Here is a 27,692-nt window from a genome sequence, read left to right on the forward strand (position 1 = left end):
GGCCACAGTTTTTCAAGCTTCAAGACACTTATCCTTTAATTTTTGTGACATTTGTAGCATTTCGGGACTGGCATCTCGGTGGGCATTTTTCTGGTTTTGTTGCCCATGACCAGTGCTCTTACATTAAAAAAGCAGGTGTCATTCACTAGCAGATAAAGAGTTGACAGTACTTGTGTGTTAGCAAGGCAAGGAAGTTACAGTATTGGTGTGTTGGCAGGACAAGGAAGTGTAGTAGTGGTGGTAATAGTCCAATTGAAGCCTTGTCATCATTGCACTAATGGTACTGGTGTGTTGGCAGGGCAAGGGAGTGTAGTGGTGGTGGTGGTGGTGGTAATACATTCAGTGAAGCCTTGCCTGTATTCTCTCTCTTGATATTCTGATGATAGAGATATACTTGTGCTTCCTCCTGGGTATTATCACTGTCTCACTTCTTTGCTCACTGTAGTCTGTGTGTCTGTGTGTGAGCCGCCTCACTCTTTGGGTTAATACATAGATGCAGGTACTTCTAGAATGCCTTTATTTACACTATACATCATAGGTATGCATCTCCATTATTATATATACACTTGACCAATCCCCACGGAACCCTTAGTCTAACTTGTATCATATTCAAAACAGGGCCTGGTCTACACACACACACACACACACACACACACACACACACACACACACACACACCTCTAAATACAAGTCTCACTGTGTACATACAATATTCATTCCTTGTCTCTTCCATACCATGATGGACGAGCCAAAATTTACAGTGTCAGTAACAGTACGCATCAACACTGAAGTGCCGTGTAACGAGATAGCGTTGCATCCACACATGTGGTGACGTGTTAGCCTCTCGTCTTGTCTTGTGTTGTTTGTTGTCAGTCGGAATGAGACACAGAACAGTCAAGGGTGTTTTAATTATAAAGACTCGAAAAAGTTGTAACTCCTCCTTAAAATACTAATTTTATGAAGATTACGAGGCAAATATGACCTGGAAGGAATATATTTAAATATGTATAATCAGACATGCCCTGGGGTCATCTTTGTAATATTAAATCTATAATATATATATACTTTCTTAAAGGGGATGAACCCTTTAGTATATGTACTACATCCATAAGGGGTGGGTATCACCTCTTTACAGTCTTAACATAACCATTACTGCATGTACAGCAGAGGCCAGAAGTGACGTCAAGGGCTCCAGTGTTTGGTCAGTGGGGACGCGTAAGGTGAACTGAACGAAAACAGGAAGCATTACCTTGATCCAGTGAAAGAAAAGTTGATGAGGTCCTGACACCAGTTCTGGCCACAGCTGGACATCCTAGGTATTCACTCTTTTATAAATTATACATTCTTGGAACCAGCTACCTTTCGTTTCCTACTTGAGAATAAACTAGCCAAAAGTGTACAAAACCAACACGCACGCCCTCGGCCGTTAACGCGGCAGAGTGCAACACATTTACAAGTGCAAGACGGATGCTCGGCCCAAGCCTTGAATCCCTGGGGGCCCTCCTTAGGCCACTGCCACACGGGTGAGTGGAACGTAAGAGCCGCCAGAGTTAACCTCCGAGGGCGTGGAAACGTAAATAAGACGTCCGACTTTTTCAGACAAACACAAACGTGAAAGTAAACATTGTGACACTTTCAGGACACATGGAACCCAGTGGTGGTGGAAACAAGGCCACAGGAGAGAAGTTTATTCCAGACTAGTTTTGCTTTAAGACTCCTTCAGGAGTCTTAAAGTCATAAGGAATCAACTTCATTCCTGTGCTCTTGCTGCCACCACCACTCAACTCACTAAAGTAAACATTAAATAAAGTAATGAAAGAAACCAACTTCACCATAATTATGAATGTGATGATGATGAAAATAATGACGTCTGAATGTGACAACTGTAGCTAGTCAGTGAAGAGAAAGCAGTAAAGAAAACATTAAACAAAGCAAAGAAACCAACCAAATTTGTCACAACATGAATATGATGATGAAAGTATTAACGCATGAAGGTGACAAGTTGGAAAGCAGAGGAGGAAACATGGGCTGAGAAATCGGTGTTATTTCCTTCGTGCAAGAAATCGCCCACTTATCAAGCCACATTTCCTCTTCCACTTCCCAATAATAATAGTCTCAACAAATCTTTTCCACTATTACTGGGCTGAATGATGAACTATACTCTTGCCATCACCACAAGACCACAAACTCTGACCTGCTCTTGTCTCTAAGCCACACAGAGTCCCATTGCACTTACATTACATTCAATCCTTCCCCTCTGCCACATCTGCTCTGACTTAGGTAGATGAAGTCCAATAGTTAAAATTTCTTCCTAGATCTTAATCACAGAATAATAACAATAATTAAATTTGTAATGTATTTGTGTGTATGTGTGTGTGTGTGTGTGTGTGTGTGTGTGTGTGTGAGTAGAGAGCTTCAGTAATAATTTAAATGTGAACAAGTAATGATAAGATTAGACACACACACACACACACACACACACACACACACACACACACACACACACACACACACACACACACACACACACACACACACACACACACACCCTAGTATCAATCTATCACACCTATCAATCTTTAACATACAGGAATCAACAAAGTAACCAAATTCACATCATCAATAAGGGGGGGAACTAAATTTACAGGAATGGCTGGGTTGAATCACCAGGAGGAGGCAAGTTAGTCTAGGTCATTGTGGTCTTGCGATGGTGACTGGAGTATAACAAACAATCACACCCTAACATTATTCTATACATACATAGCAGCCACACCCAACACTGCCCTCTGCACTTAACACACTCACCTCTACATAAATATTCTGTCAGGGAACTGGAAACTATTTGAGGGTCTGAAGAGGGAACTTTGGGGGAGGTACAGATTATTAGAAAACAAGACAGCAATTCTGGCGGTCCCTACGACGCTACTTGTGTATAAACGTTCTCTAAACTTCACAAACCAATTGTAAGTGGGAGTGGCTACTGTCAGTGAATCCGTTGTCTCTGGTACATTGTCTCAGTGCAAGCAAATCTGGACACTGATAGTTATTAGGACTTCATTAACTACCTACATGGAATATTCAAGAGAACAGTGGCAGTGGTGCTAGAGACCGTGCTGCTTGTTGCGTTGTGACGTCTCCCAACAAGGTGTTTCGGTTACTAAGTACCGACGCCACGGAGTGCAGGGAGCGAGGGCACAACGGAGGTACACAGAGGAGTGGTGAGTGTGTGCAGCGCTTCTCCCCGTCCACACACTGTCATCCTTACCCGGTGTGATTGAAGTTGTATTCAAAATTCCCCCAAAAACTTCCCCAGTCTAGGAGCTGAAGGTTTGCGTCACTTGTGTGGGCGACAGTGTGCTCAGCCGGAGCGGTGGTCTCCCGCTGCGGCACCTGGTCCCACACGGTTGACATTCATTCCTTTTTCTCAGGTTTGTGTGTCTGCATGTGTCTGCTGAGGTACCTCTTGAGGGTGAACCTCTTCTCGCACACTCCGCACTGATAATCTTTAGCACCGGTATGAATGAGGGCGTGGTTGGTCAGGCTGTGCTTCAGGCTGAACAGTTTGCCACACACTTCGCACTCGAACTTCTTCACCCCGGCGTGGGCGAGGGTGTGCGTGTTTAGGTTGCTCTTCTGGGCGAACCGCTCCCCGCACTCCAGGCATTCAAAGTTTTTTATGTTGCTGTGCGTCAGCATGTGTCGGTTCAGATTGCTCTTCTGGGTGAACCTCTCCCTGCACTGCTCGCACTCAAAGTTCTTGACGCTGTTATGGGTCAGCATGTGTCTGTTGAGGTTGCTCTTCTGCGTAAACTTTTCGCCACACTCCTGGCAGTGGAATCTCTTGAAGGTGGAGTGGGTGAGCGCGTGTCTTGTAAGGTTACTCTTCTGGGTGAACCGCTCCCCGCACTGCTGACACTGGAAGTTCTTGACGCTGGAGTGCGTCAACTTGTGCCGCGTCAGGTTGCTCTTCTGGGTGAACTTGTCGCCGCACTCGATGCACTCAAACCGCCTGTTGGTGTTGTGGGTGAGGCCATGGCGCACCAGGTTGCTCTTCTGGGCAAACCTTTCCCCACACTCCAGGCACTGGAAGTTCTTGATGCCTGTGTGGGTGAACTCGTGCTTGGTGAGGGCACTCTTGTGGCTGAACCCCTTGCCACACTCGGCACACTTGAAGGCCTTCCTGCAGGCATGCACCACGTGGCTGTACAGCTCCTCCCCACAGTAGTCACAGTGCAGTATTGCTGCCCCCAGCACGGCACGGGACTGGTCCTGATCCTGCTGTGGCTGCTGTTGCTGCTGCTGCTGCTGCTGCTGCTGTGGTTGCTGCTGCTGCTGCTGCTGCTGCTGCTGCTGCTGCTGTGGCTGCTGCTGTGGTTGCTGCTGTGGCTGCTGCTGCGGCTGCTGCTGTGGTTGTCGTTGTGGTGGAGGCGGAGGCGGCGGTTGTTGTTGTTGTGGCTGGTGGTGGTGGTGCTGTTCCCAGCCGCCCATGTTGCCGGGCGGCAGGATGACCTCCATGGCCACACAGTCTGCCACGGGGTGCGCCAGTGTCTCGGGGAAGGGGGGTGCGTACAGGTAAGTAAAGGAAGGGGTACAGGGGTGAGGAAAGGTTACGAGGGAGGGAAAAATGCTGAGGGATGCACTGGACCGTTTTGCACAATAATTCCTAGGAGCCTGAGCGCGTGTCCTGCGTCAGGGAGCGGCAAGGATGAGTCACTTCGGCGCCTGGAACAGAGGTGAAGACGTGATGAGCGACAGGAGAGCCAGGAAGGGCCGACACAATGTGGCAAATATTCTTCCTGTTAAAGCACTTGACCTCTGCTGTATCACATTCACATGAAGCACATGTTTGAGAACTAAAGATGTATCTCAAGACAAATACACTAGAGAGAACTCCCATGATGGAGACACTTACTTGTTTTAATTATTACTGTCCTGCAAGCATAGGGAGCCTCATTAGTCAGTCACCTCAAAACTGCAGGTGAGTCTAACTGTCGAGAACGTCTGGTGCTGTGTTGTTTTGCTGTGTCTTGGTGATCCACAATCTGCCCACTCTATGACACCTGAGGAGAGATGGTCACATTTCTATAATTGTACTTAAGCAAAAAAAATCAGGTTTATAATTAAAATGGCTGAACAAATTAACTAAAGGATCGTTTTTATATAATTTAAAAAAAAGCAGAAATTAATAATGGGAAGAATGCTTCTGTTAATTATATAAAAAAAACTTGTTAATCTATCACTATAATTATAAAAACATCCTAAACTTGTTAATCTATCACTAGAACCATAAAAATACCCTAAACTTGTTAATCTATCACTAGAACCATAAAAATAACCTAAACTTGTTAATCTATCACTAGAACCATAAAAACACCCTAAAGGCCTTCAGCAAGTGGAGGTGCAGACAGAAGTGTTTTAGGATACACCCCTTAATCTTACATTCTATACATATTTGCTAAGACATGATTGATTAAAAGGCTACGTAAAAAAACCGGTTCATCAGCTAAATGCATTAGTTAAATATGTACAGGAAGAAATATTACAATGCCTAACGAATCACTGTTCCCTTGATTCCATGTGTACCTCCACACCTGCTCGTTAACAACACCCTACTAACAACTAACAAAACCCAAAAACACATGAGAAATCCTACTAAAACCTCACAAACCCCACTAACTAACAACATCTCACTAACACCCAACTACACCCACTAACACCTAACAATACCCCACTAACAACTAACAAAACCTACCCAGAAACACCTAAGAAAACCTAACACCTCACAAAACCCCACTAACAACTAGCAACACCCCACTAACAACTAACAACACCCCTCTAACACTTCACGACACCCCACTAACACCTCACAAGACCCACAACACCTTCAAATAACTAATCCTACACCACTAGAAACAATTAAATCCTCCTCCATCACTCCCCCTTGCCCAACACAGCCCTGTCTACCCCCCATTAGCAGAGGATAAGCACTTACCAGGAGGAAAACCAAAAGTGAAAGGCAACTCCCTCACTGTCTGACCTTACTCGTCTATCCAGGTCACCTCACAACCCACCTCCTTCCTCCCATACGTCAAACACCCTTAAAATCTTCTCCTAATCACCTAGCCCTGAGGAAGGAAGGGTAAGGGTATGAACAGCCTTGAAATAAACCCATGACAGGGGCTAGTGTGGCAGGGAGGCAAAGGAGGCAATACTGAAGTTGTGGGGAGGCACAGGAAGAAGGGAAGGACGCAGGAAGCACCTCTGACAGCTGCCTTTTATTCACATTTCACCATTTAATAATCATACAGGGAGTCTTAACTATGACACTACTTATACAGATACTCACTTATTCCCTATAACCTCCCTTTACTTTCCCTTTCACCGGGGAATTAAATAACCGGGATAATCATGCAGTCAAGACAGCGGGAGAGGACTGGCAGACAGGAAACAGGTCGACCAGATGTTTTTTTTCCACATTTTCCTTGTTTTCATTAATCCACGGGGCAATTCAACCACGCTACAGGTGATATAGGCCCTCCATTATCCCCCAGCACCTCCCATCACCTTCACAATAACAGGGGAAGGTTAGAAACGGGTTAAATAACGCAATGAATAGCGTGTGAGCAAGACGGGTGGACAGGAAATGGGGAAGACGGAAGATATTTTCCTCGATTTATTTCAGTTAAACGACTCCATTGGATACCTGAAGGGCAGCACGGGTGGAAAAGAGTCTTAAGTACCCGCCAGTACCTCCCACCAGCCTCATGATCCCCAGGGAAGGACAAAAAATAGGAGTAATGAGAAGGGAAGACCACCACCACTACCACCACCATCATTACCTCGCCAGGCAGGTTCTCAAAAGTCCTCCTCCTCCTCTTCTTTTGTCTTCCCCTGACCTGCACAGCCTGCACGCCGCCCTGTCCTGCTTGCACACTGTTGATTCCTTAATGCCGGGGATTCTACACGTCCTGGAGGCTTCACAGGGAGGGAAGGAGAGGCGCTACGTGACCACTTCAGTAACAGGAGCAGCTATGAAGGTTGTTCCCCGCGAGGAGGCGCGCCCGTCGCCCCCTCCCTCTCCCCTCCTGCTGGCCTCCCGCTGCTCCATACTCCTATATATCAACCCTTATCCTTCACTATACCGCTCTCACGCTACTTTTCCTCCTGTCTAGCTTGCAGTGTTAGGAGTATTAGCATAGGTGTAGTAATGTACTAGAGAAATTATATAACCTCTCTCGCATCTCCAGTCTTCCCGCTGCCTCGTAACCTATATATTCTCACTTATCCTTCTTTATATCGCTCCGGCGCTGCTTTTCTTCCTCCTGTCTAGCTTGCGGTGTTAGGTAAGAGTGGTAGTCATGTATAGCTGTACTAGAGAAGTTAACCTCCCTCTCCCCCTCCTCACTGTCTTATTTCCCGCTGTTATATACATTTCAAGCTTACTTTTTTTAACGAGCTGCTGTCTAAAGCTGGTTTTCCTCCTCTCTGTCTATCTATATGTTTATCTGTTTATCTATCTATATATTTATCCATCTATTTCTCCATCTTTCTATTTATCTATCAGTTATTTATCCATCTATCGTTCTATTTATCCGTCTATTTATCTATTTATCAATTCATCTGTCTATTCATGTATCCACTCATTTATCTATCCATCTATCAGTCCGTCTGTCTTTTTTTTTTATGTAGGAAGGACACTGGCCAAGGGCAACAAAAATCTAATAAAAAAAATACCCACTGAAATGCTAGTCCTATAAAAGGATCAAAGCAGTGGTCAAAAATTGATGAATAAGTGTCTTGAAGCCTCCCTCTTGAAGGAATTCAAGTCATAGGAAGGTGGAAATACAGAAGCAGACAGGGAGTTCCAGAGTTTACCAGAGAAAGGGATGAATGATTGAGAATACTGGTTAACTCTTGCGTTAGAGAGGTGGACAGAATAGGGGTGAGAGAAAGAAGAAAGTCTTGTGCAGCGAGGCCGCGGAAAGAAGGGAGGCATGCAGTTAGCAAGATCAGAAGAGCAGTTAGAATGAAAATAGCGGTAGAAGACAGCTAGATATGCAACATTTCGGCGGTGAGAGAGAGGCTGAAGACAGTCAGTTAGAGGAGAGGAGTTGATGAGACGAAAAGCTCTTGATTCAACCCTGTCTAGAAGAGCAGTATGAGTGGAACCCCCCCAGACATGTGAAGCATGCTCCATACATGGACGGATAAGGCCCTTGTACAGAGTTAGCAGCTGGGGGGGGTGAGAAAAAAAAGAGGGAATAGTTGTTTGGAAGGTTGTGTCGAGTTGATAGATGAAGAAATCGAGTTTTTGAAGCATTGAACAATACCAAGTTTGCTCTGCCCCAATCAGAAATTTTAGAAAGATCAGAAGTCAAGCGTTCTGTGGCTTCCCTGCGTGATATGTTTACTTCCTGAAGGGTTGGATGTCTATGAAAAGACGTGGAAAAGTGCAGGGTGGTATCATCAGCGTAGGAGTGGATAGGACAAGTTTGGTTTAGAAGATCATTAATGAATAATAAGAAGAGAGTGGGTGACAGGACAGAACCCTGAGGAACACCACTGTTAATAGATTTAGGAGAATCCTCCATGCCTCCATGCCAGACACTATCACCTCTGTTATGCGCTCAGCACACAAAGACGGGTCTCTGACACGGAAGCAGTAGTCATTCCAAGGAAAATCAGCAAAATACCTCCTCAGGTCCTCCCAACTAGCAGAGGCAAAACGCCAGAGGCACCTTCGCTTAGGGGGATCCTGAGGAGGGATTGGAGCGATAGGACAAGATATAGATATGAGATTGTGATCGGAGGAGCCCAACGGAGAAGAAAGGGTGACAGCATAAGCAGGATTAGAGGTCAGGAAAAGGTCAAGAATGTTGGGCGTATCTCCAAGACGGTCAGGAATACGAGTAGGGTGTTGCACCAATTGCTCTAGGTCATGGAGGATAGCAAAGTTGTAGGCTAGTTCACCAGGATGGTCAGTGAAGGGAGAGGAAAGCCAAAGCTGGTGGTGAACATTGAAGTCTCCAAGAAAAGAGATCTCTGCAAAAGGGAAGAGGGTCAGAATGTGCTCCACTTTGGAAGTTAAGTAGTCAAAGAATTTCTTATAATCAGAGGAGTTAGGTGAGAGGTATACAGCACAGATAAATTTAGTATGAGAGTGACTCTGTAGTAGTAGCCAGATGGTGAAAAACTCGGAAGATTCAAGAGCGTGGGCACGAGAGCTGGTTAAGTCATTGCGCACATAAACGCAGCATCCAGCTTTGGATCGAAAATGAGGATAGAGAAAGTAGGAGGGAACAGAAAAGGGGCTACTGTCAGTAATAATAATAATAATAATAATAATAATAATAATAATAATAATAATAATAATAATAAGTACCTACCTAATTAGACACCACATAAGTTATGGAATTTCAGATCATGTCCAGGAATAAAACACACACACACATACACACACACACACACACACAAATAATAATAATAGATAAATAAATAAATAAATAAATAAAATAAATAAATAAATAAAAAAAAACTCACATATACACCTTATTTGCCTAACCCAATACAGATTAACGAGTACTGCCTATGGACAGGTGTGTGTGGCGTACACCTGTGCTGTTCATTCAAGGCCCCACAAGTGATGTGATGTAAGGCAAACAACAAGGAACCAATAAACTGTATGCCTTTCCTGCCTCTTGAAAGTTTGCACACACACACACACACACACACACACACACACACACACACACACACACACATTCCACAAAGGTAAGGTAGAAATGAACTGGCTAGATAGGTGATTAACACATACAGAAAGCAGGACAAGCATTAATTGGTTAGAGAGATGAATACACACAGGCAGGGCAGGAATGAATGAGTCAGAAAGATGAGCAATAGACAAACATGCAAAGGAAATATTGTGCCATTGGAAAGTTAATTAAAGCCTGTATATGAAGGAATAATATGATAAGTGAAATGCAGACTGAATCATAAATAAATAACACTAGTATGGAATGATGAATAAAGGTTGCATGATAAATATTTAACACTATAATGGTGAAATAAAGTTTGTGTGATAAATGAATGATATAATACAGTCAAATATAGACTAAATCAAGCAAATAACATAATAAATAAGCAAGCGTCAAATCATCTCATTGCCAATCAGTCATGTGTAGTTTCAAGCCAAGACAGTGACAGTGAATGCATATAGTTTGTAATGTATGATTTTAAGAGAAAGAAAACTGCCAGCTCTGCCTCCCACCTCCTGCAATGTGGAGTGTGTGGAGTGTGTGGACGTGGTGTTTCTTCGCCTTGGTGACCCGCCTGGCTCAGCCACTGAGTCTGTCAAGCTATCAACTGAATCACAATATTACCTTGAAGACTCCAGTAATTAACGCTATCTGTAAAACCACCAGAATCAAGAAAACACTCTTAGAAACCACAACTTTTCTTATACCCTGTTAAACTATCACAAGAATCATGATATCACTTTGAAACCCCTACAGAAATCCATCAGAGCCTGCAAAACTATCACTAGAACCACAAAAACACCCTGGAAAACCCAAGAGTACCTGCTCGAGCCAAGTAAACCAAGTCAAGTGATGACAACACCATCAGGACTTGTCAAACTTACTCAAGAAGAGCTACATTGAAATCTTGGAGGACGGTGATGTGAGTCCTTCAAAATTATACAGTAACTGAAGCCACATGTATGGTTCATTAAGCTATTCTCCTCTTAGTAACACTCTGTACAAGTGTGTGGAGACATGTCAACATCCCTTTGAGTGAGGCAGTTGAGCATACCGATACACCGAAGAGAAGAAGTGTAAATTTCCCGACTTCAAATATAGACTCTCACACAAACCCCAGGATAAAACACTGATGAGGTTTATTGAGAGACTGTCAACACAAGTGGCATGGGAGAGCCAGAAGATTAGTATATAAGGATGCAGAGGAGGTGGGGATAGCACAGCGAGGCAAGGCGGCGACGACAGCCATGGCTCTTCCTCTGTGCTTCCCAAGGCTCCTGATGGTGGTGGTGGTGATGGTGGTGGGCTCTCTGGCTCTCCCTTCCCATCCCACTAACACCTCTGTCCCTTTTACTCACCGTTAGTAGCAATTCCTGTGGTTTTCTTTTTTTTTTTTTCTTTCTCTCTTCCTCTCAAGCTTAAGTACTTTGTCTATCTTGTTTTCTTGTCTTTTTCTTTTTTTCTTCCTCCCAAGCTTCTTTTCCCTCACTACCATTTCATTTTCTTAGTGTTTTTCTTTTATCTCTTCCTCTCAAGGTTAATTACTTTCTCTCACTCCCATCTGTCTCTCTAATGTCTCCCTCTCTTTACAAACAGATACAGAAGTGACATAATAGATAATTTCTACTGCCACTCTTACCCTATTCATTCACCTTCTTCATCCTCTCTTCTTATTTCCTCATTGTCTTCTTTTCCTTTTTCCTTCATTGCTTATCTTGATTTTTCTTCCATCTTCATCATCTTCTGTTCCCTTATCGTCAATAACTGACTGGGTTTTCAAGAGTGTTTTCATGATTCTAGGAACAGTTGAACAGGCCTTAGTAGAAGTTAATGGGCTTTTCAAATGTGTTTAAGTGGAAGTCAATCAATCACTCCTTCACTCTCTCTTCTCACTCTAACCTCCCCCTGTTTTCTCTCAACAGCCGAGCCTCGTGTTAACTTTGATACTAGCTGCCGCTGTGGTCAGAAGGCACCGTCTAGAATTGTCGGGGGCCAGGAGACAGGAGTGAATGAGTGGCCCTGGATGGTAGCTCTCCTCTACGGCAACCAGCAGTTCTGTGGTGGTTCTCTTATCAATGACCGCTACATCCTCACTGCCGCCCACTGCACTGTGGTATGTCCAAGCCTTTGAGCCTAAATGGGAGTCACTGGGGTTTCTTCAAATGTTTTTTAATGAATCCAGTGACAGTTTAACAGGGTGTCATGGAAGTTGCTGGGTTTTCAAGTGTTTTTTCATGATTCTAGTGGCAGTTCAGCAGGGGAAATCACGGTTCAAAATTCTAGTGGAAATTATTGAGGATTTTCTAGTGTGTTTTCATGATTCCCAGTTCCTGTGCTGATAAAAGTGTTGAATGGTATCCTCCCCACTCACAGGACTTCAGGGCAAGTGAGATCACGGTGAGACTGGCAGAACACGACCTGTACATGAGCAGCGAGACAAATGTTGTCGTTCGCTCCGTGTCCACAATCATCAACCATCCGAACTACCAGTCTCAGTCAGAGGAGAACGACATCTCCCTCCTGAAGCTGTCCTCCCCTGTCACGGTAAATCTGACGGCTGTGTTGGTCATGTTGTTTCCTCTTATGGTTGTGAGGTTAATGCTGTTCGTCCTTGGCAAATATACAAAGAGCTTCACAACATACAAAAAGAAAACTTCATGACACAGTAGAACTCCACATAAACTTCTTACTGGTGGAGTGAATGTTAAGGTAAGTGGAGTGAGTTTACATCATGTAGACTACCCTACCTTCACTTCTATGGCTACAATTAATATCAACAATACCACCTCTGTAACACTACAACATCTACAACTATTACCACCTCTGTAACTAACACTACTAACACTACCAACATCTTAACTACTGATACATGTACTAGTGACGAAACTCTGACCTCGAATAACCTTGAGTGATCACAATGCAAAACTGTGTGTGTGTGCGTGTGTGTGTGTCTGCTTTTCCTTAGCACCTGAAGATGAACACTTTTCTATGCAGTCAAAATGGGCCACCAGTTTTGCGTTTATTTCATTCTATTCATTATTTTCTTTCACACAATTCTTATACTGCATCAGAGTTTTCCCAATAACATCCGCATAGAAGTCTTTAATAGTAGAAGTACCAGTTGTAATAATAATTCTTTCTCTCTTCCTCTCAACCTTCCTTTTCTTCACTACCATCTTGTTTTCTTGGTCTCCTTTTCTTTCTCTCTTAACCTGACTTTCCTCCATGCCTGCAGATGTCTTCTACCGTCCTCCCAGTGTGCATGCCTCCCCCCAGGCCCCTGTATGCCGGCAAGACAGCTACAGTGACTGGCTGGGGCACCACTTCCTCAGGCGGCTCCTCTCCCAGTTCTCTCAGGGAGGTGGATGTTGTGGTGAGGCTCAATTGTACCACTGTCTCTCTCCACTATAGTATATTGCAGATGTACAGTTGGCTCCAGGAATTTTGCTACTCGCCATGGCACAGTTACGGTCTAAGGGGTCTGAAGGGGTGCTGGTGGTAATGGTGGTTGAAATACAGAGGTGTTAGTATTTGGTGGTGATCTAAGTGGTCTGAAAGGGTGCTGGTGGTGCAGGTGCTGGTCTATGGGGTAGTAATGAGCCTTGGTGGTGCAGGTGCTGAAGAACAGTAACTGCCAGGCCAGCTATGGGACCAGCTCCATCGTCAGCTCCATGCTGTGTGCCTCCGCCCCAGGCAAGGACTCCTGCCAGGGTGACTCCGGAGGTCCTCTCGTCTTCAAGGACAGAGGCAACAACTACGATCAGGTGAGGTCTGGCTTACTTTGGTGGAGGGGTAACTACATAATTTCACCGTCCTAGGCCAAATACTAATGGTGTCTACGTGCCACAAGATCGGTGTGGTCAGCTGGGGCTACGGCTGTGCTGCTCCCAACTACCCAGGCATCTACACCCGTGTAAACAGCTACCTCTCGTGGATCAAGGAGAACACACAGGATGGGGTGTACTGCGCAGGCATGAAGCTGTAATGCTGCTGCTGCTGCTGTGTGTTGCCGGCACAAGACATCATAGCCGTGTCACACCTGCCAAACACTGCAGAGGACTGTGTGGTGCCTGTCCACTTAATGCTTTAGTTTACAATCAGAAAATTGATTTGCAAGTGCCCAAGTGCATTTAATTTTCAGTTCTTTAGCCTCTCTTCAAACCACCAAACCCTGACAACTTTGCATAACTGTTGGTGTTTTATATAAAGAACTCAACAAACTCAACCACCAACCCCTCGCTGGCACTATAATGGAACCGAACATCAATAAACATCCACTAGGAAAGCATTGTCTCTCTTACCTGCTGTCTGTCACACTCGTCATGTCTTGGGCAGGCTGGTCGATGCCTCACACAGCCTGGCATGCATTGTTCAGCTGAGCACAGCATCTGACAACACACCAGGCTGCTGTCACTGTTATCCTGACAACACTTAGCATCTGTTAAGAGGCAGCCTGGACAAGGAATAATTAGGTTTATTATTGGACAAGGGAACAAGTAAGACTACAGTAAGATACCCACATTCCTTCCACCCATCCACTCATCCACCTCCCCAGTGACACATCCCCTTTCCTTCCACCCAGCAACAAACTGACATTCCTCCCACTTATTCACTCACCTCCCATCCCACTCACAGCCACTCACCACCACTCTTTCACCCATTACCCCCTGCCCTCACAGGTCACTCAGTCTGGTAGGGTACAGTCACAGAATCAAACAAAGTCAAAATATTAAAAGTTCATTTATGACATCACAGAAGGTAGTAAGAAAAGCTATTTAGATCTACAATTTGAGTTAATGCACTTCTTATATCACTGAAGGCAGGAAGTGTTATAGAGATTCAGTTTAAAGTATTCTTAGCATTAGGAAAGATTGGAAGTTACTGAAGATAAAGAAAATGATAATAGTATAGATTTAGGGATACTTGTGTAGATTTTAAAGAGAAGTTTGTAATATTTTGCACTAGAGAAGGTGGAAAGAAAATGACTATAGGGATTGAAAATAGGTAATATAGCTTTTAAAATAATTATATAGATTTCAAATAGATTATATATAGATTCAAAATAGGTTATATAGCAGATTTAAAATAATTATATAAATTTAAAACACTAAAAAACAATTATATGCATGAAATAAAACAAGTTGAATTTTTTTTTTAAAGAGACTACAAGAATAAGCAACTAACAGATAAATAATGCAGAAAACACTATTACTTTCCTACATTTGGTCACCTACCCTACCTTGTTAGCACATCTTAACCTATCACTCTAACACTAACACTAATCTACCACCCTGCCTTGCTACCACACCTTAATCTACCATCCTACCTCACTACCACATCTTGATCTACCATCCTACTCTTCATTTCAAATCATGAGGTGTTGTTTTTTGCTAATATCTTGTAAACAAACACTTAAATCACTATGACATTTTTAGAGCATACGAACAAAAGGGAAACTGCAAGAATCCACCAGGCCTACATGTGGCAGTCCCTGTATGTTTCTGGCACAGCTCATTTGAAACCGTCCTCTAATTTATGACCCCATGAGCTTTGTCTAATATTTCATTAAGGGATCTGAAGAGCTCTGTGGGTGAAGCTGGCAAGAACTGAGTAGATATTTGGAGAGGGTAGTGAAGTGTATTAATCCAGTACCTCTCCCTGCACCCCCATCTTTGTCTCCCTCCCTCCCTGCCTTCCTCCTACCCCATATCCCCTTTCCGCATAACATCTACGTCTCAGTGTCTCCTCGGCTCTTACCAGCTTCACGTTCAAAGACAAGAGTCGAGAGTGAACTTAGCCTTGCCTTTACGAAACACTTGGCAAAAACTGTTGTGTTGTAAATCAAGGGACAGCGTCAAACAAGCAGTGTCGAAGTATCACAGTGATCCAAATGTTTGTTTTCAAGATATTTGTGGAGAATGGCGCCTGACAGTGTGTGAAGTGGACAGCAAGTAACCAGCAGTGGTGTTGGTTATGTGGTGCAGTAACAGACACATCCCAAAGGCACAGCAGATTAACCTGACCTATAAGCTAACAAAAATACATCTTTATTTTCTTCTGGCTTGTATATAAAAGTTTAAAATATAGAGTACCATTTAAACGTCTTTTCCAAATCACAAACTTTTGTTGGGAACGCTGCGGAGCAAACAAATAAATGAATAAATGGAAATTTAAAAAAATACAACTTCTATCTCTTTCAGGAAGTTCTGAGTGATGGAAACTCCTGCAAGGGAAGCCTCAATCTAAACACTTTAACCTCTCGTTACATGTCTAAAGCAACAGATACTCACATGTACAAGAAATCTGTCAATAACTGCTACTCTCAAAAGCACCTTATTTCCATTAACTTAACTTCAGTGACTCCAGAAACTCAGTGTCATGATGTATGTTAAGAGTATAAAATAGAGCATAATTTGACCGCTACACTCTCTCTCCTCACACTTCAAAACAGGAAACAGTCATCATGACCACAGTAACCTCACCAAAAAGGGCTTTCCACATGACAACAAGCAGCAGCTGGCTCGTAAAATGCACGTACCGACAACACAACTGAAGAAACTAAAAACTGTGACAGGGAAGCAGGAAAAAAATGAAAAACTAGTAGGAAGTCATAAAGATAAGCTGTGAAGAAGAAGAGGAGGATAAGAGGAGTGACTTTGTAAATGTTGTCTTGTTACCAGATCTCCTTCTAACGTTACAGGAAATGAGGCACGCACACACATACGCACACACCAGGAAAAATTAAGAAACAATGGAAAAAACATAGACAGAGAAAACACAAAGGCAAGCTGTGAAGAAGAAGAGGAAGAGAGGACTGTGTGTACCCGCCACTACAGGATACGAGGCAACACAAACACACACAAAAGGAAGCAGGACAAAACAGCAGAAAAAAAACAGTAGAAAACCACAAAGATAAGCTGTGAAGGAGAAGAAGAGAGGAGTCCCTGCGTGTATCTGTTATTCTGTTACCATATCTTCCCCCCTCCTCCTCCTAACCCCCACCACAGGAAATGAGGCAACGCAGGTGTGTCCTAGAGAGCTTTCCCAGCCCCTCACTGAAACACACAGTAGGGGGCATGTGGGACAGGTGGGAAACAACACACACACACAAACACACGTCTTGTTTCCTAAGGTCCGAGCAACACATTTGAGAACCTGTGTCTTGTGAATTTCCTTTAAAATCTCTAAGGCCAGTTATTCTTAGGCAACTACACTACTGGTTATAAATACTTATCTATATATATATACTAAGACAGCGTAAATAATGAGTAATGGCGAAAAATGTAAGGTAAACATCTAATTTCACACATTCCTTTGAAAAATTTTGTGAGTGTAGTTATTTGTAAGTTAATTATCCATCTACATACACAAACAGTAATGAGCAATGCTGAAATAGAGATTACAAGGCAAACAAACACCACTTCAGAGAGACACCGGGAAGATCAAATAAAACAACAATAATAATAACAATAATGACGCCAGTTTTGAAAAGGCGTTTGTGCGTTTGTGCGTTGACCTGACAAAACAACCACAAAAGGTCACAACAGCAGCACAGGTCAATCAGGGCTAATCTAATTTCACTCTGACCTTGATAATCTTGACCTCACCGGTGGCATGAGCGTAGTGGCTTGACAGTGTAGGGGAGGGATGACAGTGTAAGGTGCATGAGTGAGTGTTCTATCTGGATTAACTTCCCAATGTCAACAAACAGCTAACTTATTCTACCTTGAGTTTGTTTACCACCTCTCATCTCTCACTCAATCCACCTTCCATCTTTCTATTTTTCACTATCTCTTCCACTTCTTTAATTCTCATAGCTAACTTATCCCACCTTCAGTTTGTTTACCTCTCATCTCTCTCAATCCACCTTCCATCTTTCTACTTTTCACTATCTCTTCCACTTCTTTAATTCTCATAGCTCTCACTCATTCCACCTTCCATCTTTCTACTTTTCACTATCTCTTGCACTTCTTTACTTCTCATAGCTAACTTATCCCACCCTCAGTTTGTTTACCTCTCATCTCAAACTCAATCCACCTTCCATCTTTCTACTTTTCACTATCTCTTCCACTTCTTTAATTCTCATAGCTAACTTATCCCACCCTCAGTTTGTTTACTACCTCCCATCACTCACTCATGCCTTCCACTCCCATACTGGCTCTCCTTCCTAATGCATCCCATATTCAGATCAATTTATGTGTTTCCTTGAGGCTCCATACAAAGCTTCTTAAAGCTATAGACTTAATATTCTACTGAAGGCATAAGCAACCCTGCAGCTTTTGCCAGACAGACAGGCGGATAGACACTATTTGGTGGTACAATAAGGAAGTCTTGCTCGGAAACAAATGCCACAACAAACAGGATTAAACACTGCTAACGCTTGAATAAAAAATCACAATATTGAGACGGATATTGATAAGCAGGAAGAATTGGTGGTACAATAAGCAAGTCTGGCTCGGAAACAAACGCCACAACAAACGGAACCAAACTCCAGTAACGCTTGAATAAAAAAATCACAATATTGGGAACTAGATATAGAAAAATGGCAAGAATCATTGGCAAAATAAGCAAGTCAGGCTCGGAAACAAACATCACAACAAACGTATCACCGGGAACTGTTAACAGATCAATAAAACAATAAAATTCAGACCTGGATACAGAAAACGAGAGCTCTTTCCAGGTAAACCTTGGCATTACAACAAACATGTCTGCCATGGGGACTAACACCACAACAAACAATAAATGATAAAGTATTAGCGACTGCGGAAAACCATAATATTGACACTTGGCTGTAAAATAATGGCAGGAAGGCAAATCTTGGTGGGAAAATGAGCAACTTTGACTCGGAAACAAATGCTACGACAAATAAGAACAAAAGCAAAATAAAACTTGGGGAGAGAGAGATAAAGAGAGATGCAGAAAAGACACAAAGGAAAACGACATCAGGGAGAGAAACATGAGGGACTAAAACAAGAAGAGAAGGAAAGAAAGATTTGCAAGAGAGGTGTAGACTCTTAAGGCGCAATATGGCATGTAACGAAGCACCAAAACAAACAAACGGTTGAGAAAAAACAATGAGAATCTAGTTAATATTTGCACTTTAACCTTTGACCTGCATCTTTCATGTCTTTTCTTTTGTGTTTCTGAAGATTTATGTCACTTATAGCCTCTGTGGTTCACCTCCCTTAACATTTCCCTCTACAGAAGATTCTATAGTGTTTTAAATTCTTTACCATGGTCTGTGTTCAGTGTTTAAATGGCTGTTTTCAAGATTCCAAGGCATTTAAACCCTCAGCTGGCAGCCTGTGCTGCTTGGTGTTTCTATGGCTACTTTTAACAGCCTGTAGTGGAGTTGATCAGGTTCTCAAGGGTGTTTTTATAAGCTTAACAAGGCTGCTGAACACTTTAACAGGTAATAGTGAAGTTGGTCAGGCTTTCAAGGGTGTTTTTATAAGCTTAACAAGGCTGCTGAACACTTTAACAGCCTGTAGTGGAGTTGGTCAGGTTCTCAAGGGTGTTTTTATAAGCTTAACAAGGCTGCTGAACACTTTAACAGGTAATAGTGAAGTTGGTCAGGCTTTCAAGGGTGTTTTTATAAGATTAACAAGGTTACTGAACACTTTAACGGGTAATAGTGAAGTTGGTCCGGTTTTTGTGAAGTTAACGAGGCTACTGACCAACTTCTGTGACCCTCTCCTGTGACCCCCTCCTGTGACCCCTCCTGTGACCCATCCTGTAACCCCTCCTGTGACACCCCTCCTGTGATCCCTCCTGTGACCCCCTCCTGTGACCCATCCTGTAACCCTCTCCTGTGACACCCCTCCTGTGACCCATCCTGTAACCCCTCCTGTGACACCCCTCCTGTGATCCCTCCTGTGACCCCCTCCTGTGACCCCCTCCTGTAACCCCTCCTGTGACCCCATCCTGTAAACCTTCCTGTGACCCCCTCCTGTAACCCCTCCTGTAACCCCTCCTGTGACCCCTCCTGTGACCCCCTCCTGTAAACCTTCCTGTGACCCCCTCCTGTGACTCCCTCCTGTGACCCCTCCTGTAACCCCTCCTGTGACCCCCTCCTGTGACCCCTTCTGTGACCCCTCAGAGACCATCAATGTTAGTGATCCTTTCGGTGACATCAGCTGGAGGCATCTTAGTGTCCATTGCTTTCCTTAACAAAACGGGGTCAACGCCATGGAAGGGCTCAATGGAGAAGGACGAGATGAACACATTAATGACGGTAATTATGAAGACGCCAAGCACCACCCAGTTGTTGAGCTTGTCGGCTTTCTGTGCGTGATGTTCCCTCGACACGTTGTAGCGCCCTAGGAAGATCAGTGCCACTCCGATTATCAGCTGTAAGGGAAGGTTAGGTTAATGAAGGGTGTTGTAAAGGTAGGTATGGTTGACTTGCTTATCCTAACCTTACCTTATCCTAGCTTAACCTAATCCAAACTTATCCTAATCTAAATTAACAATGCACATGAACCACCTCTGCCTTACCCCTTAACCTAGCTAAACCTAACCTAACCTAACCAAACTAAACCAACCCAACCCAACCCAACCTAACCTAACCCAACCTAACCCAACCTAACCTAACCTAACCCAACCTAACCTAACCCAACCTAACCTAACCTAACCTAACCCAACCTAACCCAACCTAACCTAACCTAACCTAACCCAACCTAACCTAACCTAACCTAACCTAACCTAACCTAACCCAACCTAACCCAACCTAACCTAACCTTACCTAACCCAACCTAACCTAACCTAACCTAACCCAACCTAACCCAACCTAACCTAACCCAACCTAACCTAACCTAACCCAACCTAACCTAACCTAACCTAACCCAACCTAACCTAACCCAACCTAACCTAACCCAACCCAACCTAACCTAACCCAACCTAACCTAACCCAACCTAACCTAACCCAACCTAACCTAACCCAACCTAACCTAACCTAACCCAACCTAACCTAACCTAACCCAACCTAACCTAACCTAACCTAACCTAACCTAACCTAACCCAACCTAACCTAACCTAACCTAACCTAACCTAACCCAACCTAACCTAACCTAACCTAACCTAACCTTACCTGCATGGCAATACTGAGGCCAATGAGGGTGAGACTGATATAATAGTTGGCACCGGGATTCCCAAACTTGCCAGACTCCAGAACATAACGTAGCTGGTTGGCATTGGCAGTCAGCAGTGCCAGGTCCATCATGCCCTGTGCCACGGTCTTCTTGGTGGCATACAAGTTCACATCCAAGGGCCGCCTACCCTATAAATGCCAGGGTTTGTTTTGGTTAGGTTCCTTTTAGTGATAAGATAAGGTGAGATTAATCCTTTTTTTTGTATATGATTTTATTTGTTGTTTTTGTTATTTTTATAAAGTTTAATTCTTACTCTAAAAATGTCAGGGTTTGTTTTGGTTAAGTTCCTTTTAGTGATAAGATAAAGTAAGATTAATCCTTTTTGTGTATATGATTTTTAATTCTTTAATACTCTTTATAAAGCATTTTGTTATTTTTATAAAGTTTAATTCTTACTCTAAAAATGTCAGGATTTGTTTTGGTTAAGTTCCTTTTAGTGATAAGATAAAGTACATGACTTAATTTTTTTTTTACCAATAACAGATGTTTTTCATAATATTTTCTGTTACCAATCCTTCATCAATCATCTGTAACTAACTATTCACTAACTCAAAAAAATAAATAAATAAATCACCTCATTTACATAATTCTAGTCAATAATACATAATTTCTTTTTAACTAATATTTTCTGTTGCCAATTCTCAATCAACATTTATTCACCAGCAAATTATCTTTAAGCTGTAGTGACCAATAACACAAAATTCACGGGAAGTTTTGGAAATACCTTGAAGTAAAGAACTGGTTAATACTTCATATATAAGCAGCAAGAATAACAACAGCAGCAGCAGCAGCAGCAGCAGCCGGCAGTCCAAACCCCACTCTCTCTCTAACAGTAAGAGAGAGAGAGAGTGCACTTCAAGAGTAAGAGGGGCTGTCCAGAGCCACTAGGTAAACAATAACAAGAGCTGGGAGTGTGTCAGTCTGTCAGTCAACAGGAAAAAAAAAAAAAAAAGGAAAGAGGAAGGGAAACACAAATCTGGCAGGGAAAAATGAAAGTCTGGTAGGATCAGAGGAAAAGATTCTGACGTGAAAATAAGCCATAAATATTTAACAGGGTAATTTGAGTTAGCAACGAGAGAAATAGGCAAAAAATGTGACAAGAAAATTGATGAAGAATATGAGAGGAAAAAGGAAAAACAAGTCTGGCAGGAAAATAAGAAAGTGAGCCAAGAAATAAGCTAAAAAAAAATCAAACCTACCAGGAAAAACAGGGAAAAAAACAAAGAAAATAACTAAAAATAATCAGGAAAAGAGGAGAATCAGACAAAAAATGAGGGAAAAGTAAGAAAAATTAAACAGAACAATGAAAAGAGGAAAAAAACAGGAAAATTTGAAAAAAAACAAGAAAATAAATAAAAAAAATAAAATTAGCAGGAAAAGAATAAAATAGCAAAAAATAAAGAAAAAAAAACAAGAAAATAAGCAAATTGAGCAGGGAAACAGGAAAGAATAAAAAAACAAGAAAAAAACAAAATAATCAAATCTTGCAGGAAAAAAACAAAAACAAAAAGAAAAAAAGCAAGAGAATCAGCAAGATGAAAAACAAACAAACAAACAAACAAACAAATAAATAGGAAAGTCTGGCATGAAACAACAACAACAACAACAACAACAACAACAAGTCAACAGGTAATAGGTCAAGTCAACGGTGACCTACGATGACCTACAGGCTTGCCGCTGCCGTGGTGAGGGGGGTGTGGCTGGGGGTGGGGCTGGGGATGGGGCTGGGTGTGTACCGTGGGGGTATAGGTCCCGGGGTGGGGGGAACGCCGGGGCACCCCATTGGTCGGGGGAGTGATGCCAAAGCCTTCATCAATGCCGTCATCTTCGGATTCTATTGGATGATGGTTCGGTCTGCGGGAAATAGGAAAGTGTTTTTTTGTTTTTTTTTTCCTTTTTTTTTCTGCTCAATTATTTCTTATTTAATTTCCTTCTACCTGTCATTTTTTTTCATTTGTTTTGCTTATTTTTTTTCCCCTGCTCAGTTCTTTCCTATTTTCCTTCTATCTGTCAGTTTTCTCTTGTTTTTTTTTTTTTCCCCTATTTCCCTGTCCCATTTTGACATAACCTTTCATTTTTCCTCTTCCTGATTTCTTTTGTTTTTCCTTCCATTCTTTTTCCTCATAATAACTTCCTTCTCCCTATTTTCCAGGCAGATTCTTCCCTACCTTCACATAACCTCCCACCAAAACCTCTTCACTACAATTAACCTCACAAAAAACACCCTTGAAAACCCCTAACAACATCCACAGGGGGTTCGTGCTAATATCATCCACTACTCTCAGTTTGCACCCCCTCCTGAACCCCTTCCGTTCCTTTCCTCTCCTTATCCTGCCCTCTGAGCCACCCCTCGTCTCTTTCTCGTCTCTTCTACTCCCTTCCGTACCCAAATTCCTCGGCCTCCGTCTCCCGAGTGTCAGCGATGGGTGCCAGTTCGGTGTTGCTCATGGTTGGTCGTCTTCGTAACTCCCGAGGCATATATTCGATTCACATGTAAGGTAATCTGAAAGCAAATTATTGTTATTAATTGGTAACGCTCCTAGTATGTGTGTGCTAATAAATATTGGTTCTATATATTGCTACTGGTGTTTCTCTCAATGTTTGGGTTCTTATGTTTGGCTCCTTGACTTCACAATAAGTTCATTTGGTTACTAAGGCAATTAAGTTTATTATTATTAAGATTATTACTGTTTCTACATGTTGCTATAGGTATTTCTCTAAACTTTTGGGTTATTTTGTTCTTCTCAGTGTCTCATTCACTTCACAACTAGTTCATTTCGTTACTAATGCTATTAAGTTCATCATTATTAACAATTATTACTACAATCATACATTTTCTGCTAGCTAAAGAACTTCTACAGCACATATTATTGTTATTGTCATTTTCTTGTATTCTTTTCAAATTTTATCAGTGAGTTTACTTGGCTAGACAACCAGTCACTGAGAGGTTTCAGCAAGTACCACCACCCTGCCCTGAGGAGACACTGGACAGCTAACCTGGAGGCTGTGACATAGAACAGCTAAGAGGGATCAACAGACACACACACACTTCACTTCCTGACACAGACTGACAGGAGTGGGTGCCGGCAACACTCAAAATAAATGCAAGTTTGGCACATTATTAGGTTAAGATTATAAAAAACTTGTGATATTTTGTCTATTTTGTCTTGTCACTACATGATGACTCCTCTTTCTGCTGGGAGACTGACAGAGTGGATGCTGGCAACACTAAAAATAGATGCAGGTTTGCCAAATGCCTCCCCTCCTCCCACGGCCTCACTGCACAAGACTGCTTTCTCTCACCCCTATTCTGTCCACCTCTCTAATGGATTCATCCCTTCTCCTGGTACACTCTGGAACTCCCTGCCTGCTTCTGTGCTTTCTCCTTTCCGTGTCAACCTCTCTGCTTCAAGAGTTAACCAGTATTCTCAAATATTCAAACATTTTCCTGGTACACTCTGGAACTCCCTGCCTGCTTCTGTATTTCCTCCTTCCTGTGACTTGAACTCTTACACAAGGGAGGTTTCCAGACACTTATCCTTCAATTTTCATTACCTTCTGACCTTTTTTTAGGGACTGGCACCTCAGTGGGCCTTTTTTCCACACCCTTTGTTGCCCTCGACCACACACGCCACTTGTACACATAAGAATACATAAATAAATAGAATGACGAGGATAAGGTCACCAAAAATCCCAGTAACTTTCATCACAACCACTTCCTGGCACCACTTCTGTCTGTCACTTTTTTTTTCTTTCCTATGTCTCTTCCTGTCCTCCTCCACTTCAGCCAATCCCCTTTGTGAATTTTTCGGAAAACTGCATCCTTTTAATTTCTACGCGATAATTATTTTGTGGCGATTTTTTTTTTGCACTGGATATTTTGGTGTTATTTATCTACTGGTGTTAAATAGTTGGGATGGTATTATTTTGCTACATTATTATCAGCGGAACTATCTTAGTAATCTATCTATCTATCTATTTATCAAGCTGGTAATCCAACACAGGGCAGGTCAGACAAGGCACCACACACACAGACACACACAAACACACACACACACTTAGCCCCATCAGCCCCTGGTGGGAACATTAATAAACGCACTTCAGCTAAAACACTTAAACACTCCCACACTCGCTCTTACCTTTCCAACGGCCTTGTTAACAACCTGGTTTCGTTAACTTCAATAAAACGTAATATTTTCCTCGTTTCTTGCAATGGTTTCTTTATCCTGTACTCATTAGTGTTATTTAAATCTTCTAATGCAGCCACACCTCTCCAGTTCAGTCTATACACAAGTCCAGTCTATACAGCCTAACCTAACCTAACCTATACCTAACCTAACTTAACGCTTACCTTCACTGGGTTCTCAATTTCTGGTCTTTTCCTGGTGTCTTTGTTAAGGGAATGACAAATGTGGCTAGTGTATTAGATGTGCAACACTGCCTTGGCAACACTGCTTTGCTACACCCCAGAAAGTGCCTCCAGTGCCAGTGCCAGTGCCAGTTAGTTCAGTACAGTAGTTATTTGACTGAATCTAACCTAATCTGACTTTGTTTAATGTGACCTATCATAACATGACCTAACTTATTTAACTTGACCTAAAATAATATGACCTAGTGACCTAATTTGACCTTAATTAACTTGACCTAAATTAACATGACATAACATTTCCAAACCTCATCTGAACTGACCTTGCTTAACTTAACCTAACCTAACATTACCTAACCTCATCTGAACTGACCTTGCTTAACTTGACCTAACCTAACATTACCTAACCTCATCTGAACTGACCTTGCTTAACTTGACCTGACCTAACTTAACCTAACATTACCTAACCTCATCTGAACTGACCTTGCTTAACTTAACCTAACCTAACATTACCTAACCTCATCTGAACTGACCTTGCTTAACTTAACTTGACCTGACCTAACCTAACATTACCTAACCTAACTAATGTAATCTGAACTTGACAAACATTTCGAAACTTAAAATCCAGCTCCATTTTCATTAATTTACCAAAGAAATGCGCAGAAAATATAAGGAAAAAAGAAAAGTACATATTCGTAAAACAATGACAATCTCTCTCTCTCTCTCTCTCTCGCTAAGGAAAAAATTATCCGCACTTGCTGTATAAAATTCACCGGGAGCGTCAAATGAACTAAAAATCTGGACACAGGGAAACAGGTACAAAGACACGTATTATTTAAAGGGGTAACACTCACCTGACCTCAGTACAACTTCACAAGCCCCTTAACCCTCATTCACACACGCACTGTCACTACTCAAAGCCACACCCGTGACCGGATTCACTAAAAGTCACCAACCACTTTCCTGGAAACCGTGAATCACTCTTTCCACTTAATTTTTCTCCAATATTTCATTTTTTTTCTCCATTACCTCACCTCTCCACCACACCTGCTCTCCCTCCGCCTCTCACCTGCGCTCCCTGTCACACCTGTGAGCCCCTACAACACCTGAACCGGAGGAAAACAAAGATAAGCACCACAAGTTGACAACCCGCACTCTCAAGACGCGGCCAGTGTTGCCAGATGGTGCTCCAGAATTTCCGGGAGGCTCATGTTAAATTTCGGGAGATTTTAACGCGAATTTTCTGTAGATTGGATATAAATTTCAGGAGATTTTTTTTTTCTTAATACCTATCTTTCTCTATTACGTGTTATTTGAGAGAGAGAGAGAGAGAGAGAGAGAGAGAGAGAGAGAGAGAGAGAGAGAGAGAGAGAGAGAGAGAGAGAGAGAGAGAGAGAGAGAGAGAGAGAGAGACAGAGACAGAGAGCGCTCCCAAAAATTTAGTGATAATAAATTCAGATTTAATTTAATCTTCTTTATTTCTTCACGTGGTAAGGAACATAGACATGGCAAAAAAGAGAGAGAGAGAGAGAGAGAGAGAGAGAGAGAGAGAGAGAGAGAGAGAGAGAGAGAGAGAGAGAGAGAGAGAGGCTCCTTAAAATATATAATTAATTCCATAATATTGAACAATCTATCTTTGGAAGTGTTAGTATGGCGCTTCTCTTAATCTAATTTAATCTAACCTAATATAAACAAATAACCATATTTTCTGTAGTTTTCTAATGATTTTTGTAGCTCTATCAATATTTCTGTAGATCTATCTGTAGTTTTATTGATCTAGATATTTTCATAAATTTATCATCATTTTTGTAGATCTCTCTGTATAATTAAGTAAAATCAGAAGTTGTATATATTAATATAACCTATATTTTAATAATTAAGTCTTTCTTTATCTCTCAATTTAATCGATTTTCACAGTATTCACGCATATCTGGCAATATTTTTGTGTTATTCCGCATTTTCGTCAGTTTAATATTTTATCAGTTCTCTCTAAATTTCAATAGATTACAAACATATTTCATCAGATCTGACGATTTTTTTTGCTACACTACAGATAATAAATGTTAATCTTATTTTCTACGCCACAGACAAAAATTCATCTTAAGTATCTCCAGATTTCTGTAGACCTATCTGTATTTAGGTATATTTCAAGCAAATTTCTGTAGATCTGGGAGCATTGACCTAAGGATCTCCTTATTGAAAAAAATTGTTTTGAAAAGTACTATTATGCAAAATTATAAAATGTAGGAAGAAGAAAAGACAATAAAGAAGAAGAAAAAGAATTTATTGCAGTTGTTGTTGTTGTTGTTGTTGTTGTTGTTGTTGTTGTTGTTGTTGTTGTTCCCTCTCCGCCTTCTTCTATTCCTTCTCCTCCGCCGCTCCTCTTGTCTCCTCCTCCTCTTCCCTCTCCTCCTTTTCCTC

The 27,692-nt window shown here is 42.1% G+C and overlaps 3 protein-coding genes across 12 annotated transcripts; 1 reads left to right on the forward strand and 2 right to left on the reverse strand.

The window, feature by feature from the left end:
* Positions 1-500: 500 nt before the first annotated feature.
* Positions 501-19,506, reverse strand: LOC135093887 (zinc finger protein OZF-like). Of its 5 annotated transcripts, XM_063993536.1 has the most exons (4): positions 14,057-19,506; positions 6,840-6,975; positions 4,913-5,060; positions 501-4,722 (listed from the first exon to the last, which is right to left on the reverse strand). In XM_063993536.1, the coding sequence occupies exon 4, from the start codon at positions 4,513-4,515 to the stop codon at positions 3,412-3,414; it is 1,104 nt and encodes a 367-aa protein (XP_063849606.1). In that variant the 5' UTR covers positions 4,516-4,722; positions 4,913-5,060; positions 6,840-6,975; positions 14,057-19,506; the 3' UTR covers positions 501-3,411. The 5 variants fall into 5 exon arrangements, with proteins under 5 accessions (XP_063849606.1, XP_063849607.1, XP_063849604.1 ...); XM_063993537.1 differs by lacking the exon at positions 6,840-6,975; XM_063993534.1 differs by lacking the exon at positions 14,057-19,506 and having other exon boundaries at positions 6,840-9,323.
* On the forward strand, positions 6,710-14,034 carry LOC135093890 (trypsin alpha-3-like). 2 transcript variants are annotated; one of them, XM_063993543.1, is made up of 6 exons: positions 6,710-6,847; positions 11,678-11,868; positions 12,129-12,299; positions 12,991-13,128; positions 13,370-13,519; positions 13,606-14,034. In XM_063993543.1, exons 2-6 carry the CDS (start codon positions 11,779-11,781, stop codon positions 13,738-13,740), a joined length of 684 nt encoding a protein of 227 aa, XP_063849613.1. In that variant the 5' UTR covers positions 6,710-6,847; positions 11,678-11,778; the 3' UTR covers positions 13,741-14,034. The 2 variants fall into 2 exon arrangements, with proteins under 2 accessions (XP_063849613.1, XP_063849612.1); XM_063993542.1 differs by lacking the exon at positions 6,710-6,847 and adding an exon at positions 10,979-11,114.
* Positions 19,507-19,784: 278 nt separating the features above from the next.
* On the reverse strand, positions 19,785-26,448 carry LOC135093891 (ninjurin-1-like). Of its 5 annotated transcripts, XM_063993547.1 has the most exons (6): positions 26,341-26,439; positions 25,045-25,131; positions 23,292-23,408; positions 22,573-22,759; positions 20,845-21,033; positions 19,785-20,105 (listed from the first exon to the last, which is right to left on the reverse strand). In XM_063993547.1, exons 3-6 carry the CDS (start codon positions 23,381-23,383, stop codon positions 19,851-19,853), a joined length of 723 nt encoding a protein of 240 aa, XP_063849617.1. In that variant the 5' UTR covers positions 23,384-23,408; positions 25,045-25,131; positions 26,341-26,439; the 3' UTR covers positions 19,785-19,850. The 5 variants fall into 5 exon arrangements, with proteins under 5 accessions (XP_063849617.1, XP_063849618.1, XP_063849615.1 ...); XM_063993548.1 differs by lacking the exons at positions 25,045-25,131; positions 26,341-26,439 and adding an exon at positions 26,306-26,330; XM_063993545.1 differs by lacking the exons at positions 25,045-25,131; positions 26,341-26,439 and adding an exon at positions 26,126-26,283.
* Between the last annotated feature and the right edge of the window lie 1,244 nt (positions 26,449-27,692).

This window comes from Scylla paramamosain, chromosome 44 (genome assembly GCF_035594125.1).
Source record: "Scylla paramamosain isolate STU-SP2022 chromosome 44, ASM3559412v1, whole genome shotgun sequence".
Classification (NCBI taxonomy): Eukaryota; Metazoa; Arthropoda; class Malacostraca; order Decapoda; family Portunidae; genus Scylla; species Scylla paramamosain.